At 46.8% G+C, this 17,936-nt stretch overlaps 2 protein-coding genes across 2 annotated transcripts in view; both read left to right on the forward strand.

The window, feature by feature from the left end:
- The window catches only part of LOC135816106 (uncharacterized), a 9,238-nt gene extending 4,809 nt beyond the window's left edge, over window positions 1-4,429 (forward strand). The window contains exons 5-7 of the mRNA XM_065329476.1: window positions 1-9; window positions 3,991-4,064; window positions 4,385-4,429. The exon at window positions 1-9 is cut by the window's left edge and continues 50 nt beyond it. Of these exons, the coding sequence (XP_065185548.1) occupies window positions 1-9; window positions 3,991-4,035 (54 nt within the window). The 3' untranslated portion in view covers window positions 4,036-4,064; window positions 4,385-4,429. The remainder of the gene's footprint in view (window positions 10-3,990; window positions 4,065-4,384) is intronic.
- An 893-nt stretch (window positions 4,430-5,322) lies between these two features.
- On the forward strand, window positions 5,323-17,791 carry LOC135816109 (sortilin-like). Its single transcript, XM_065329480.1, has 11 exons — window positions 5,323-5,422; window positions 6,974-7,050; window positions 7,984-8,081; window positions 9,675-9,859; window positions 10,200-10,323; window positions 10,809-10,883; window positions 12,857-12,979; window positions 13,485-13,620; window positions 15,717-15,817; window positions 16,561-16,663; window positions 17,254-17,791. Exons 2-11 carry the CDS (start codon window positions 6,976-6,978, stop codon window positions 17,362-17,364), a joined length of 1,131 nt encoding a protein of 376 aa, XP_065185552.1. The 5' UTR covers window positions 5,323-5,422; window positions 6,974-6,975; the 3' UTR covers window positions 17,365-17,791.
- Window positions 17,792-17,936: the final 145 nt, after the last annotated feature.

The following is a 17,936-nucleotide window of genomic DNA, read 5'->3' on the forward strand; positions in this document are numbered from 1 at the left end:
ATATGGCCGGTAAGTAGTGAGTGTTAGGGCCGATTCACAAGACCACTTTTTGCGACGCGACTTGCGACAGTTGCGACAAGAAAATGCCTGTCGCGGGTTGTTGCTAGCAATCGCAAGGTGCCTGTCGCAGAAGTTAAAGAAGGTAACAACTTTTGCGACATGTGACGTGTGACGTACACGAATGGAGTACAGTTTCTCCTTTGGGTGCACATGCAGTGCACATGCAGTGCACACGCTGTGCACATGCAGTGCACATGCAGTGCACATGCAGTGCACGTGCAGTGCACTTGCTTAGCACCAAGAGTACATGAATCCCAGAGTGTGCAGCTTGGGGCCTTTTCTACTATGGGTGTCTGTCACGGCGGAAATCCATGATTACATCATATTTGGCGCAGATCTGAAGCGGGAAATGGCGTAGTGCGTACAACTGAGCTGCAGTTGTGCAGAAAGAGACCTGCGTGAATCCTGCTTATACGCACTACATCACTAAAATGATGTAATCACGGAATTCCGCCATGACAGCAACCCATCCCAGCTGCACACTCTGGTCTTCATGTACTCTAGATAGCACTACTAGTGCATAGGGCCGATGGCGCAAACATGAAAAAGATTGTGAACCGTGTGTCGCTGTCGCAGCTCGTTGCAGGTGTCGCAATTCGCATGTCGCATCGCAGAAAGTTGTATTGTGAATGGGCCTTCCGATTGTGAGTACCTTGAGAGCGGTGTGATTAGTTACCTGTCCAAGCAGCACAGTATGACATTCAGTATGACAACTTGGACACTGATATGTCTACAAGAAGACTAAAGATAATATAAACAAATCTGAAGAGAAGGAAAACACAACTGAAGAGGCAAAGTACATGAGGCACGGAAGTATCTCCCAAGCCAAGCAAGCATGCCGTTATGGTGCGAGGTCATACAACTGTGGTACAAATCTAGTACGGGAGTACATAAAATACAGATCACATTATGCCATGGAGAATCCATATACATCACGCCCCTTCGAGATAATGCTGGGAGAATGAATCCAGTATTATCTATCAAAGAGTGGTTCGGCTGACTGCGATGACTGGAATTCTCGACACACGGAACAGGCACGGACAATGGTGTCTATATCGGCGGTGAGACCAGGCCAGTATATGAGCTGTCAGCCGCGAGCGTTAGTACGGACGAGACCTTGATGCGAGGCATGAAGGTTATCAAGAACACGTTGACGCATAGCCAAGGGAAGAAGAATGCGTTGGCTCTTCTTGACGATGCCCTGGTCCACTGACAGGCAGGGCATAGCTTAAGGATTTCATTTAGCTCGGACAAATGTCCTTCCGTTTTGAAATCTGTCCGGACATGCCCGGACATTTTCCACAACACATTTTCAGGGTGTTTCTTCTTTTTTAGCAGTACTGAGTATATTCACAATGACTCATTATGTGGACGTTTCTCACACATTACTATGTACAATTCGCCAATTTATTTGTATTAGAAACTGAACTATTTTACTGACGACAAATGTCTGTACAAAAAAGCGTTGCAGTCAGTGCCTTCGCAATTGGAGCGAATTCGAGGGCATTTCGAGCGGGGCACTCTTGCCTGCGGAAAAGATTCATTCCTCGTTTATGCATCTCCGTTCCAGCATGATCCTTGAATGCTGATGTTCTCAGGTTCTTGGATCCGGTTATGAAAGCCTCGCTGAAGTTTTTACAACTGCGGACTCTGTCTACAAACTTGATGCACACGGAACACTTCAAACAGCCGATCGTTCTTCTGCCGGTCATAAATCAGCCAGGCGGAAGTAGTCAGCTCTGCATCATTGTCCGAGATCCACTTATCGCAAGTAGCGGTCTTTACACCACGGACTTTTTTGCCCGGCGGCAAGTCCTCTGAATCTCCCTTTCGCTTTCCAGAAGACATTCTAAAAGACCATCGGCATTCCTGGTCAGTGAAAGAGTGAAAAATAAAAGATGACATCTTCCTCTCAAGAGCGAACAACTGCACTGCAGTTCAACCCATCGATTCAGGTGCGAAGTCGACACCATGTACCAAAGGTCGAAAGTGTGAATTGACTGTAGCAACCGCGTTGCTACAGGCGAATTATGGTGAAGTCTACGCCTGAGGGGTCGAGGCTACGGTGTAGACGTGTTAGTTGTACGATATGCAAGTCGCATTTGGCACGAAGCTCCGAAGAAAGCCCAACTCTGCATAAAAAGGTCGAAAGGTCGCTGCTCTTTTTTTCCTTTTTTGACCGGACACTATGTCCGGTGAAATTGAAAACGTCCGGTCAGTGGCCGAAAATGGCCGGAAAATGTCCGATGTCCGGCCGTTAATCTATGCCCTGGACAGGTGTTCACGTCCATTCCAGAAGGGTCGGAGCGGAGCATCCAAATCACACTGACGAGCGGGAAAACCATGCAGAACGCACTGCACAAGAGACTGATAGACAGGATCAGCTGAGGCGGTTGCTCGAAGTTCAGCAAACTTCAGGTTGGGGTGAGATCATCACGGAGCATGCAGACGCGGATGCTGCGGCAAGGAAGAGCAGGAGCTTCACCGAGTTCATCATCTGAAGACGGGATGCCGACGGGATTACGAGATAGGGCATCATCAAATGCATGATCGGAGCCTTTTCGTCAGGAAGCGTGGACTTGATACGACTGCAGCTTCAGGCAAAGACGGAGAAGGCGAGGATTCTTGATTTAGTCCAAATAATATGAGTTGATAATAGGGATCAATGGACGGTGATCAGTAATAAGATCGAACAGGGTGCCAGATAACTCAGTTAGCACTTGTGTACGGCCCAAACGATGGCGAGCATCTCGAGCTCAACAGCATAGCGAGATTCGGTGTCAGAGAGATAGCGGGAGCCACACTGGATGTTCGCCACTTATCGTCCTGCTTCTGCCACAGAACGAAGCTGAGACCACGCAGTGCTGAGGCATCAGTCTCCAGACAGAGGTCGTGTCCATGCTGGTAGAAGACCAGGATAGGAGGAGAAAGCAGAGCAGACTTGGTCTCCTCGAACGCAACAGTGTGTTTGGCATCCCAGACAAATTCACGGGTCGTCTTCAACAGGCCACGAAGCGGAGTGGTGCAGGCTGCGAGGTGTGGTGAGAACTCACTACACTGGTTTACCGGGCCAAGAACCGAACGCAAGTCAGTGTGGTTCGCAGGAATGTCAAACTCACGAATAGCAGCTGCCTTGTCATTGAACGAGCTGTTCACTGCGCCATGATATGTCTACAAGAAGACTGAAGATAAATATAAACAAATCTGGAGAAAAGGAAAACACAACTGAAGAGGCAAAACACATGAAGCACGGAAATTTCTCCCAAGCCAAGCAAGCATGCCGTTATGGTGCGAGGTCAAACAACTGTGGTACAAATCTAGTACGGGAGTACATGAAATACAGATCACATGCAATAGAGGCGAAAGGCTGTGTAGCTGTAAGTTTCACACATTTCAGCGATCATCAGTCAGCAGCATTTACTATCGAATTCTCTACGAGCAGGCCTAGATATTTGATGCGTTGGTGCGTATGTGTGAAGTGTAGACGTAGCAATGGGGCAGTGCTATTGAGTTGTTTGTGAGAGTTAAAATACAGCTCACATTATGGCATGGAGAATCCATATACATCAGACACATGATGGGATGTCAGTGGCAGTGCTAGTGATGTGTTGACTGAGATATGCTACACTTTCATTCATCATGATGTTGTACTGGCTTGTGTCGGTGTGCACTGTGCATGCATGCATGCACAGTTATGACTTGATTGCTCACTTTTGTGCGGCCATGCGCTACGATGGCATGTTTCAGCAACACATCTGCTCGTTGTGCTTCACGTTTCCTTGTCTGTGTGTATGTGTGTGTGCGTGTGTGTGTGTGTGTGCGTGCGTGTGTGTGTGTGTGTGCGTGTGCGTGTGTGTGTGTACATGTGTGCATGCGTCCACATCTGCTTCTTTGTCCATGTGTGTACATGTGTTTGTATGTGCGTTGTAGGTAAAGGCGTGGGTACCCTGTATGCGTCTGATACACAGGGAATAAACTATGCTACCTCACTTTCCAATCATGTGGTAAGTCGTCCTCTACTCTAAATACATGGTAATCATTGCTTGCTTTACTTCTAATGTCATCGTTGACTTGGACTACTATTGTCACGTTCAGCCATGTGCAGTTTCATTTTGCACCAAGCATCTGCATGAATTCTTTTTAGATTCTCGTACTGTTGCAGCTTTGTGGTGCTTCATTGAATATGTTTGCTTGTCTGTCTGTCCGTCCGTCCGTCCGTCCGTCCGTCCGTCCGTCCGTCTGTTCGTCTGTCTGCCCGCTTGCCTGTCCGCCCCGTCTGTTTGTCGGTCTGTCTGTGTGTCTGTTTTGTATTTATGTGGTACAGCATCATCACAGCAAAACTGACTTCTACGTCGTCAAGTCGATACGTGCCACCTATATCACCACTGTGACAGATTCTGGTACGTGGACAGCATGTGTGTGTGTGTGTGTGTGTGTGTGTGTGTGTGCGTGCGTGCGTGCATGTGTGTGTGTGTGCGCGTGTGTGTTTCGTGGATTGAGATTGCTTCAACTGTACCGTGAAGGTCATATTCCAGCTACCTGGACTCTACCGATTTATAGAGCAAAGTCTAATTGCAACTCATTACATGTCAGACTTTGCTCATCCGGTCCCTTTTTATCCGGGTCACTCTGTTGTCCGTCCCAGTTTATGCATTTTGTGTGAGAAACAATGATGGACTGCTGTCATTTCTATACTTGAGCCGTGTTGTTGTTGGTTTGACGTGTGGCCCGGTTGATATGCCTATTTTATTATATTACAGGAAATCCGAATTCGACCTTGCAAAGTCGCATCACGTTCAATCGTGGAGGACGCTGGCATCCACTCAGGACCACCGAGTGCGATGTAAGTCACTTTACTCGGCTGAGGACAGCACTCGGAGTACATGTACATGCATTGCTTGGAAGAGCACTTGCGCCCTCCGCGGCGTGCGTTAACAGGGCCCGTGATCTACCCTAAATACACCTGCAGTGCAGTTCGTACCGTATCTTGCATGTACATGTACCTTTGTGTGGCAATGAGGAAGTACACTTGACCGCACCAGCTCTGTATAGACACACTTGTTCAGGTTTGGTATGATTCCGCTCAACTTTCTGGACAGACGTCACTTTGTTAGTTTTGTCCAGCATTGCTGCTTTGCGCATTGTCTCACAGTCAATCTCTGCGTGCATGTGCATCATGTGTCTGTGTCTGTGTCTGTGCATGTGCATCATGTGTCTGTGTCTGTGTCTGTGCATGTGCATGTCTGTGTCTGTGTGTCTTTCCATGTGCACGGAGTTCTCAGTATTTACAAAGAGAAATCGCTGCGCCGTGTCTCTGGCCCACTCAGCGTAAAGGGTGCACACGGCCTGGTTTTAGCACATGGTAAGTCACTAGCAATGCCAATGTAGAGTGTAGAGTGTAGTCAGGCGCGTGCACCGCGTGGTTTTCTTGGAGCCCGGAAACCACCTTTTTGCATCCGCTATGAAGTGCATTCTGCAAACACGCAAATATTTCGTAACTCGGCTTTTCCTGAATGGAATCGAGTAATCGAAAGGGCTATTCGCATTAGAAAGTTCTCAGCTGTCCGCTCCAACACATCCGAAGTCGATCCAAGGTCGAATAGTGGAGTTACGGCACTCGACAGGTATTTTACGTCCCATTGCAAATTTTAACTTCCGCACTTGGGTGGCAATCATATTTTGTCATAAATATTTTCCTCTAATGCATGCACGACATGGTGACAGTCCAGACATGCATAGACCTGTGTGACGTCAGGCACAGGTCTTTAGTGGTCAGCTACAAAAGAAAGGAGCGCTCTACGATGAATACTACAAAAATACCATGGATCTTAGCGAATTGTCTCAATTTCCGGTTGCGCATGTCTTCCCAGGGCTATAGTGCCACTGCAGACTCAGACAGTGACATGGATTGACCTGCTTCTTTGACTCACTTACTAGCAAGAGTGTCTGAATCTTCCTTCACTACTTCGAACTACTTGTATAACGTCGGCTAGCCTATTCATTTATCCTATTTATCCTGTGTCAGGAACATGCCTTTGTACCACATTTGTTTTGATGGCTCGGTGGGACTGGCAGCCATAACTTTTAAAGCTTTCTTTCAGTGTGTAATGCGTGTAATACTGCTGAATCTGCAGGTAGCTTATTGCAAAATGGCTGTCGAAATTTTTTGGAAACCACCTTTTTTTACCCGGTGCACGCGCCTGGTAGTACGAGTCGTAGTGAAGACCACTCACTCACTCACTCACTCACTCACTCACTCACTCACTGACTGTCTGTCTGACGTACATGTACAGGACATACCGTCACAGAGGACGTTTTTCCGTTGTATGCTTCTTATTATGGTACCCTGTGTGGGTGATTGGCAAGTGGCGAGGTGGTGAGATTGTGAGGTTGTGATGTGGTGATGTGGTGATGTGGTGATGTGGTGATGTGGTGATGTGGTCATGGTATGTGGTGATGTGGTGATGTGGTGATGTGGTCATGGTTCGTAAAAAAAACCTGTATACATGTTGACATCCTATACATGAATCCCACTTTCTTTCTTTTTTTAACTCTGATGTTGAGCCAATACACTGTACATGTAGTAGTTTAGGACTGTTGTGTGGACTGTTAGTCATAACTCGTGACCTAGTGGGCCTTTCCCTCTTTTTACTTATTTCACAATGCTCGTTTTAACTCAGAAGTAGCGACAAACTCGGCCATTTGAAAATAATCTTAACCGTCCACCTCTCCACACTGCACTCTTGGCCCACATTCACAACACACACTTGGTGTTGTGAATGTGGGCCAAGAGTGCAGTGTGGAGAGGTGGACGGTTAATAAGATAATGCTCATTTTTTCTCTTGACTGTTGTATGTAGATGCTGTTCCTTCTCTCTCACCCATACTTTCTCTCCCCTCTCCTCTCTGACCAGGTATGGCTGGCAAGTATGTTGACTCCAGCAAAGCCGACGTGTATGTTTCCACGAATGGTGGATATCTTTGGAAGAAGGTATTTCATACTCATACTTCATGTACAGTGTACATGGCTGGTAGCATCAGCACTAGAGAGGTTCCGGGGTACGATTTTCCGTGCCAAAATCCGTATGGGCGCTACAGATTTTTTCCAGGCATGCTCCATACGATTTTTCGGCACGGAGAATCCGTGTGGACTGGCTTTCACACGAACCATGTTTCGTATGGAGATTTTGCGTCATCGGGTGCAGAAAGATTTTTCGCGCACAAATTTGGTACGAGAAACATCGATTTTCCGCGGGACGTTTTGATTTCGGTACAAATTTTCAAAATAAAAAGGCATAGCGCGGGAATGTGACGTGTTTGCGATCGTAACCTAGGCAATGACAGCAAACACATAAGTTCCGTACTCCGGAACATTTCACTGCTCGAAAACGACGTATAAAAAATCCGTAGCGCCTCTACGGATTTTGGCACGAAAAGTCGTACTCCGGAACCTCCCTAATATGATCATGTTCTAGTAGTAGCACATTCCCAAACAGACAGTCCTTATACTAACCGTTCACATTGCAGTAGTGAACAGGTTGTGTTGGTGGCAGGTTATGCTATGGACTTAAATTGCCATTCACAATGACTCAACTCTCACAATGTCTCATTGTGATAAATTAGACATTGAACACGCGGCACTATTAAATTAGGGAGCATTGTCTGCTTATAGCCCGGCTCACAAACCAGTAGTGTTGATATTTGGGTAAATGTGTATTCCAGCACGTACCACAGGCCTATGCTGTGTTAGTAGTGTATGCATCTTGAATATCAAGATGTGTGCGCATGTGTGTGTGTGTGTGTGCACGCGCGCGCGTGCGCGTGTGTGTGTGCGTGCGTGCATGTGTGTGTGTATGTATGTATGTGTGTATGTGTGTGTATGTATGTATGTGTGTGTATGTGTGTGTATGTGTATGTTCTACAGGCCCTATCTGGTATTCACCAGTACACTATAGGTGACTGGGGCAAGCTGATTGTAGCTGTTCCACTCACAACCTCTGACAACTTACAGGATACACTGTAGTAAGTAGTACACCACACGCCACACATCACACACCATACACCATACGCCACACATCACACACCATACACCATACACCATACACCATATACCATACATACTCCACATACACCATACACCACATACCACACATCACACACCATACACCATACACCATACACCATACATACTCCACATACACCACACACCATACACCACACATACTCCACATACTCCACATACTCCACACCATACACCATACATACTCCACATACTCCACATACTCCACACCACACATACAGTCAACTTCGCTTATAACGACACTCGGCGGGGCATCAAAAAGGTGTCCTTGTTCGCGAAGTATCCTTATACCCGAAGTCTCATTATAATTATGTATTACAGTGGGATGGGACTTTGCTCTGGGCATGGATATTCTGTAGTTATTCGCGAATTGTCGTTATATCCGCAGTCGTTATTAGCGAAGTTGACTGTACTCCACACCACACATACTCCACACCACGCATACTCCACACCACGCATACTCCACACCACGCATACTCCACACCACACATACTCCACACCACACATACTCCACATACTCCACACCACGCATACTCCACACCACACATACTCCACACCACGCATACTCCACACCACGCATACAACACACCACACACCACACACCACGCATACTCCACACCACACACCACGCATATTCCACATCAGGCACCAGGGAGTCGTAGCATCTAGAAAGAGAGACGACACATGTGACTGTGATGCTAAATGATGTGGGTTTCGCTCCCAGGTTGCCAGTTCTAATCGCCCTCGGGGCAGGGTTGATTTATGCACGCTCGCACATGGCATCGCTGATCTTGGTTGCGTTTGGGATCAGCAGGTCAAAGGCTGCAATTGCGATCGCAAGTTGTACAGACCCCGGATCACATATATCCTCTAAATCCGCGGTCGAAACATACATTATTTTCATGCACTATGATCTTATGCCGTCTGCCTATGACTCCTTGCTCCACACATACTCCACGCACACAGACACACTCCTCACGCGCTGACATACATGTATGAATGCCTTGATTGTTCATACCCACCGTGCTGAGAGTTGTTACCGGTAGTATTGAGAACACTCGCATCTGCACTGGCATTTTAGAATGTCTAGTGTACTAGCAGGCCTGCACATGAAAGTTGTAGTATGCTCTACATTAGTGTGTGCCTTACCAGGGGCGTCAGAAGGTAATTTAGTGTGATACTGTCAGCCATTTGAAGTACAATTTACTCATGGGGGAGGGATGGCTGAGCCGAAATTTTGGAAATTTAGAGCCCAAATCTGTGCATTTTATTGATTCGCGGGGTACTTGGGGGCAAATAGTGGTACGGTCAATACCGTAGTGACCGTACCGTGTGCGATGCTGCTGCTTACCTGTGTGTGTGTGTGTGTGTGTGTGTGTGTGTGTGTGTGTGTGTGTGTGTATGTGTGTGTGTGTGTATGTGTGTGTGTGTGTGTGTGTGTGTGTGTGTGTGTGTGTGTGTGTGTGTGTGTGTGTGTGTGTGTGTGTGTGTGTGTGTGTGTGTGTGTGTGTGTGTGTGTGTGTGTGTGTGTGCAGCTATTCTGAGAACTACGGTCAGTGCTGGCACAGTAGCAAGTTCAGCACGGTCAGGTGGTGGTTCACTGGCATACTGGCTGACCCGGTGACTAATGGCATGCAAGTCACACTCTGGGGCTTCACACCACAGGATGGCGTCTGGCAAACTGTCACCATGGAGTTTGAAGACGTCGTGGAACGCAAATGTGAGTTTACGAACTTCACAAGCTCTCAGCTACAGAAGCTGCCAATGAAAATAAGTAGTCATCCTGTGCCGGGTACAGCAATCACCTTTTTTCACTTCCAATTCTAATGCATTGAGTGCAGCTGTGCAAACTAGTGCACTTGTGCCATAGTTGGAGGAACAAATCGCGGTTCTGTGCGTACGGACAACTCGGTATTTCATTGACCAATGCTGTGCTCTTGTTTCTCTGGTGGATGACATTCTCAATGGAGTTGAATGATTGAATGTAATACTGTGTGCTGCTACTGCTGCTACTGATGCTACCACTGCCTATGCTGCTGCTGTTGCCATGGATAATGCAGGTACCGGTGCTGACTTGGAAACATACGTTCCTCACCTGGAGAACCGCGACCACGACGATGAGAAGATGGAAGGTTGTCTGCTGGGAAAAAAGGAAAGCATGAAAGTGGTCAAGGCTGATAGATGGTAAGTTGGGAGTGTGATGGATGGTGATCTAGGAGTGCAATGGATGGTGATCTCTGGGGCGTGCGATGAATGGTGATCTAGGAGTGTGATGGGTGGTGGACGGGGAGTGTATTTGTATGTCCATGATTGCGTTTGTATGTCCATGTGTTACTGTGTTCCTGTGTTTGTATGTCCATGTGTATTTGTATGTCCATGTGTGTTTGTATGTCCATGTGTGTTTGTATGTCTATGTGTGTTTTGTATGTCCACGTGGGTTTGTATGTCCACGTGGGTTTGTATGTCCACGTGGGTTTGTATGTCCACGTGTGTTTGTATGCCCACGTGTGTTTGTATGTCCACATGTGTTTGTATGTCCACGTGTGTTTGTGTGTCCACGTGTGTTTGTATGTCCACGTGTGTTTGTATGTCCACGTGTGTTTGTATGTCCACATGTGTGTGTATGTCCACGTGTGTTTGTATGTCCACGTGTGTGTTTTCCTGTGCAGGTGTAGGCGTTCGGCATCACACGAGGCGGACGTGATCACAGAACCGTGTTCATGCTCTAGAGCAGATTTTGAATGGTGAGTGAAATGACTAAATGCCCCGGAAGTTCACGTTATCGCACCACATACTATACACACACTCTAGTGTTCTTAGACAACACTGATAACTGAATGTTTCGGCTTGCAGAGCGGTGGGCGTTTGACGTCTTTAACTTGCCCAGACTAGGCCGGATCTATGACGTCAGAGAGATAGACTTTGTATGGGAGTAGATGGGGAAATAGCAGTATTTTGGCTCTCCCTTGTCCCAAAGTAGCCGGATGTTTTTCAAACTTCGGTATGGGACATATGGCACCCTAGTGGTATCCCAACTGGAAAAAAATCTGGTAAGAAGTTCGCTGTTGGAGAGATACAAGAAAGAAATAGGTTATTCCCCATCTACTCCCATACAAAGTCTATCTCACTGACGTCATAAATCCGATCTTGTCTGGGCAAGTTATTGACGCCATCATGATGTCACCAAATGTAATGAAAACTTCATGCTGGTATAGCTCAGGAACGGCTGCTCTGATCAACCTGGGACCTTCACCATTGGAATCCGTGCAGTTTTTGTTTTAAAGGATTGACCAAAGGCTGCAGGGACCTATCGAGGGGCTCTCCTGTCTTGACGGCACTGTAGTGAGCTGCAGCACACAGTATCACCTAAGCACTGTATGTACATGTAGAAGAATGGATAGTATGATTCTGCAGAGTTCCAGTTATTTCTACTAGCAAACAGACCATGGAATCAGCCGTGCTGGAGACTGTTCGTTGAAAGTCTCATGGTTCTTTCACGCCGACTCCACAACCACAAATAAATAATATAATGAGCCTCTCCAAACGAAAAAAAAAAGGGTCTAACAGAGTCAGATGTCGATTTGAGTTATCTCCATCACTTTATGCAGGATTCCTGTAGAAATAGTCTGCAAACCGGAGCTAACAATAGGGAGGTTTCGCTCTACGGAATTACGTACAAGTATGAAAATAACGTATGAACTGCACGGAATTTTCACACGTAAACATCAGAGCTGTTGGGTTTCGCTCTACGTGATTTCTCCACGACTGCTTAACATGCGTTGTTGCTTTGGAGACGCGTTGGCTGCATGCGCCCACCGCATGCACCATGAACCGAAGCCGCGTTTCCATTATATTTTGCACGTGGTGTACGGTGTGTGTACCGGTGTTTCGCGCGGCTTGAATGTTGCCATGGACAAATGCGGAAAATGCGAAAAAAATATTTCAAAAAGTCCTACGGAGGACCCAACGTAGGAAAGAGCTTTTCTACGGAAATCCGTAGAGAGATTTACGTATGAAAGTTGCCCTCGCTCCCCGGCGCGTACGACATACGGATTTTCATACGTAATTACGTAGAGCGAAACCTCCCTAATATCATGCTTTTCAACATGGACACGTAGGTTACGCAGCCACTTCTTCCCAACAAAGTTTGTCGGAAAGCTCCAACACACACGCTTTTCAAGGAATGCTTTCTCAGCTTGATAAAAAATCCTTTAGGCCCCTTTTCGCTTGGAGCGGCTCCAATGTTCATTGCGACCTGGGCTTGGGCAGCCACATTGGCTGTCACGGTACTGTTACGGTACTGACTGCGAGGTGACTTAGTTGCAGGCTTTCGCTGGTCTTCCCCCACGCAAGGTCTGACTGCCTCGCGTACACCGCTGCTGTCGTGTGGCTCGCGACGATCACACATGGCCAACTACTCGATCACAAATCACGAGTTCTTTGCCATCGCGATCAGCAATGTTCTTGGCATGGTCGCCCTCTTCTCTAGCCAAAAATATCCTCACGTGTGTGTGTGTGTCTGTCTGTCTGTATGTGTGTATGTATGTGTGTATGTGTGTCTGTGTGTATGTGTGTATGACTGTATGTGTGTCTGTGTGTGTGTGTGTGTACATGTGTGCGAGCGTGTGTGTGTGTGTGTGTGTGTGTGTGTGTGTGTGCGTGTGTGTGTGTGTGTGCGTGCGTGTGCGTGTGTGTTCATGCATGTGATTATGCTCAGTGATTATGGCTACGTGCTAGTTCCCAGTAACGGCTCGTGTGTAGTGGACAAGGACTTGCCGCACAACATCAGCCGTGCAATGGAGTGTGAGAAAGGACAAACACACTACATGAAAAGCACTGGGTGAGAATCAAACCAGCTTACTAGTACTGTATGTGTGTTTAAGCAAGAAGCTGGCAATAGCTGCTGGAATTGTGCTCAGTGCACTAGATGCAGTGCATTCATACACATGGACATACACATGGACATACACATGGACGATAGAACCACTCAGGATACGGTTGCTACTTACTTAGTGTTTGAAACACTAAGTAGCTACCGTATCCTGAACGGTTTTATCGTCCGTGTGTAGATGTATGTGCATGTGTGTGCGTGTGTGTGTGTGTCTGTGTGTGTCTGTGTCTGCACCCGTGTCTGCACGTATCCCTGCGTCAGTCCCTGTACATGATTGGCAAGATTCCCATACATATGTGATAATGTCTGCGGATCTTGTTTAAGGTACATGTACTTGTAAGTACATGTATATTTATGTCGACGTAGCATGTATTTCTTGTCCGTATCTGTGCCTGGCAGCCAGAATGTCGATCCTTCGAGTCCATCTCTGTTCTTGCTCCTTCTTTGTATGCAGCTATCGTCATCTACCAGCTGATGAATGCAAGGGTGGCGAGGCGGATAAATACGGAAATTTGCAGAAGACACCTTGCCAGGGCTATGCGGAGACCATTGAGGAGGCTGAGGCAACCCCGTCTCCTCCGAAAAAGAAGGTATGCGACTATGTGTGTACTTGTAGCGACGATACCACTGGACAGGGATGAATTAATCCTGCTGTGTGTCTTTGTGTTTAGTATACCACTGGACAGGGATGAATTAATCCTGCTGTGTGTCTTTGTGTTTAGTATACCACTGGACAGGGATGAATTAATCCTGCTGTGTGTCTTTGTGTTTAGTATGCGTGTCAACGCATTGGTCCTCTCTGAGTATATGTAGTGCAGCATGCATGTGTTATTCTTCGTATTGTGACTGTCAATCCAATCGAATTCATCGAAGGCTTCTTTATGCTCATGCCTGTCAGTATTTCGTCAGACAGCGTACTGTTGGTGCTGCGCCATACTTCGAAGTACTACCATACTTCCCCCACATATAAGAGCATGACTGTGCTTATAAGCGAACATTCGCTGCAAAAAAGATTTTTTTGCTGTGTAAACATGTCCGGATAGGGGCACATGCGCTTATAGCGTTATGTGCAATAAAGGTTTGTCTGTGTTCTTAACATGTTTAGTGGTATATTCAGCTAGTGGGTGTTTCCCCAATAGTATTCACATAAGTACAAGCACATGCGCTTATAATTGGGGGGGGGGGGGGGGGTGCTTATGTCCGGATATAAGCACATATGCGTACACGTGCGGATGTACGGTGGATACTTTGGAGTAGTCTCTCCATTGCACAATCATCAATATCCGGTTGTGACGAGACTCGGTATTAGAGAGTTTGAAACAGCTGAGTCTATGATGGTGTTTTGAAACAGCTGAGCCCGTTATGGTGTTTTGAAGCGGCTGAGTCTATGATGGTGTGTTGTACGTGAAAGTATGCTGACACTGATCCTGCACGTGCATGTGTAGTGAATCCCTATGAATGTGTGTTTGTACGGAATCCCTTCTAACTGTGTCAGGTGTGTTATGTTGTGATATGTGCTGTGTTTCTGTGGTGTGTGCTGTGTTTCTGTGGTGTGTGCTGTGTTTCTGTGGTGTGTGCTGTGTTTCTGTGATGTGTGCTGTGTTTCTGTGATGTGTGCTGTGTTTCTGTGGTGTGTGCTGTGTTTCTGTGGTGTGTGCTGTGTTTCTGTGATGTGTGCTGTGTTTCTGTGATGTGTGCTGTGTTTCTGTGGTGTGTGCTGTGTTTCTGTGGTGTGTGCTGTGTTTCTGTGGTGTGTGCTGTGTTTCTGTGGTGTGTGCTGTGTTTCTGTGGTGTGTGCTGTGTTTCTGTGGTGTGTGCTGTGTTTCTGTGGTGTGTGCTGTGTTTCTGTGGTGTGTGCTGTGTTTCTGTGGTGTGTGCTGTGTTTCTGTGGTGTGTGCTGTGTTTCTGTGATGTGTGCTGTGTTTCTGTGATGTGTGCTGTGTTTCTGTGATGTGTGCTGTGTTTCTGTGGTGTGTGCTGTGTTTCTGTGGTGTGTGCTGTGTTTCTGTGGTGTGTGCTGTGTTTCTGTGGTGTGTGCTGTGTTTCTGTGGTGTGTGCTGTGTTTCTGTGGTGTGTGCTGTGTTTCTGTGGTGTGTGCTGTGTTTCTGTGATGTGTGCTGTGTTTCTGTGATGTGTGCTGTGTTTCTGTGGTGTGTGCTGTGTTTCTGTGGTGTGTGCTGTGTTTCTGTGGTGTGTGCTGTGTTTCTGTGGTGTGTGCTGTGTTTCTGTGGTGTGTGCTGTGTTTCTGTGGTGTGTGCTGTGTTTCTGTGGTGTGTGCTGTGTTTCTGTGGTGTGTGCTGTGTTTCTGTGATGTGTGCTGTGTTTCTGTGATGTGTGCTGTGTTTCTGTGGTGTGTGCTGTGTTTCTGTGGTGTGTGCTGTGTTTCTGTGGTGTGTGCTGTGTTTCTGTGGTGTGTGCTGTGTTTCTGTGGTGTGTGCTGTGTTTCTGTGGTGTGTGCTGTGTTTCTGTGGTGTGTGCTGTGTTTCTGTGGTGTGTGCTGTGTTTCTGTGGTGTGTGCTGTGTTTCTGTGGTGTGTGCTGTGTTTCTGTGGTGTGTGCTGTGTTTCTGTGGTGTGTGCTGTGTTTCTGTGGTGTGTGCTGTGTTTCTGTGGTGTGTGCTGTGTTTCTGTGGTGTGTGCTGTGTTTCTGTGATGTGTGCACTGTGTTTCTAATTACTACATTCTCAGAGCTATGCTGGAACTGTAGTAATCCTACTGGTGGCGACCATCGTCTTTCTTGGTGGTGTTTATGTGTACTTTAAACGGCGAGACGTCTGCGTCCCTGGACGGTATGTGAGCATGGACTATCATCATAGCGAGACGTCTGCGTCGCTTTTGTTTCATGTTGTTCTTGGCCATGGGAGTTTGAACAATCTTTGCAGTATGGAATAACTTTCTCTACTATGCATGTACTCACAGTCGGAACTGTTCAGATTTGACTGCTAAGAAAGAGAGACAGAGACAGACAGCGTGAGAGACAGAGAGAAAGAGAGACAGACATAGTGAGAGACAGAGAGACAGAGACAGACAGCGTGAGAGACAGAGAGAAAGAGAGACAGACATAGTGAGAGACAGAGAGACAGAGACAGAGAGGAGAGACAGAGAAAGAGAGACAGAGACAGAGACAGAGACAGAGAGGAGAGACAGAGAGACAGAGACAGAGACAGAGAGGAGAGACAGAGAGACAGAGACAGAGAGGAGAGACACAGAGACAGAGACAGAGAGGAGAGACAGAGACATTCCGAGTACTTTTAAATTAGTTTCTTGAAGTGTATGTGGTACAGTGGTGGCAGCTCAACTCCTTACGGGTGTATTACTACAACTGTTGTATTAGCAAGCAGCATCAGTGCTGCAGATGCACAGCCAGAACACTATACACACTAAACTGTGCCAGGAGGCATGCAGCACTGCTTTACTCACCAGGTCGGACTTCACTTGTAACCACTGTAGTTAGTTAGTCTTACAGACCCGACACCGGCACCGTTGTCCTATATCCTGTTTTCCTTTGTCCCTTGTCCTGTTTTCTGCACAGCCACAAAGGCACTGCACGGTATAGTCGTGTGCGTACTGTACAGTCTTCTAGCAGCAGTAGTAGTGAGGACGACGCACCGCTGCTTGATGTTTCCGGGCCTAAGGTGAGTAGTAGCGTGGGAGTGTGCACTACATTCACACCTTGCTTAACCTCACACATACATTTTCCACGAAAAAATGTCCGGATAGGCGAGGGAACCGGATAATCGAACACACATACTGTATGTATGCATGACTTTTGCTGTAAATCGGTAGCCAATGATTTTCTTCCGGATGGCGAGGGATCCGGATAAAAGAGGATAAGCGAGGTCTGACTGTACATTGAAGTACTTTTGAAGTAGAAGTCCCCAAGTTTGCTTCAGTGGGAGTTGAGGGGAACGTGATCATCACTGTAAGGACTTGGACCTTTTGCTAGTGTAGCAATAGATGTAGAAAAAGTCAAAGTGAATGTGAATTTCTGTGGATGTGAAAAAATGTGAATGCGTCCCTGGTTTGAGTCCTGGCAGTGATGGTCAATTTTTCTTCAGACTTTTCCCGTTTGCATCTTTCCCTCAAACCAGTGAATACTGAATGTGAATTTCTTTGAACTAATTTTGTTCGCCGCTTACGAACGACCATCCCATCATGCTTTTCAGAGTTCGCTTCCCTGTCACACTTGCACACTTACACACACATATTGTGTTCATTCCTGCAGTCTCGACGCTCTGCCCCTGCCCAAACCACCACAACCACCGACACCACCACTGTCCCCACTGTCACTGACGCAGTCGAGCCTTCATCCTCAGCCATTGCTAGCAGTGACTGATTGCATTACATCACTACTTAGATTACGGTGTCACGTGATGACATCATCATGTGTCGTATGACTATGTTCCCGTCATTGTTGAATTCAAGATTTTCCCCATGAAAATTTACTCATAATAATATGAACCATCCCGTTTCTATACTGCCTGAGACTAAATAAATTGATGATTGTAGGGCGATGCAAACGTGTTGTAAGCTATTCTATAGCTGTATTCGCACCCTTATTTGTTGTTCTTCAGGTTATTATATAATTATAATTATCTTATTGAATTTGATGTTGCTGCTGTTCTTTGTCGCTGCTGCTGCTCTTGTTGATGATGAGGGCACGGCTTCTGCTGTATCAAAGGCATGTGTTTCTAGAACAATTCATTGCAATCATTGGTCGTTTACACGCAATATTAAACCTGGCGAAATAATTTACAAACACATTTCTGGCGGCAATCAGCACTCAGCACTGTGCAGAAGACTTTAAAAGCATGCAGGTAAGTTATATACGTGTATACGTGGTGGTGACGGCGCAGTAGTTAGTGTTGTGATCAGGGACTGTTTTAACTCACTTTGTACTTGCGTGTA

This window comes from Sycon ciliatum, chromosome 4 (genome assembly GCF_964019385.1).
Source record: "Sycon ciliatum chromosome 4, ocSycCili1.1, whole genome shotgun sequence".
Lineage (NCBI taxonomy): Eukaryota > Metazoa > Porifera > Calcarea > Leucosolenida > Sycettidae > Sycon > Sycon ciliatum.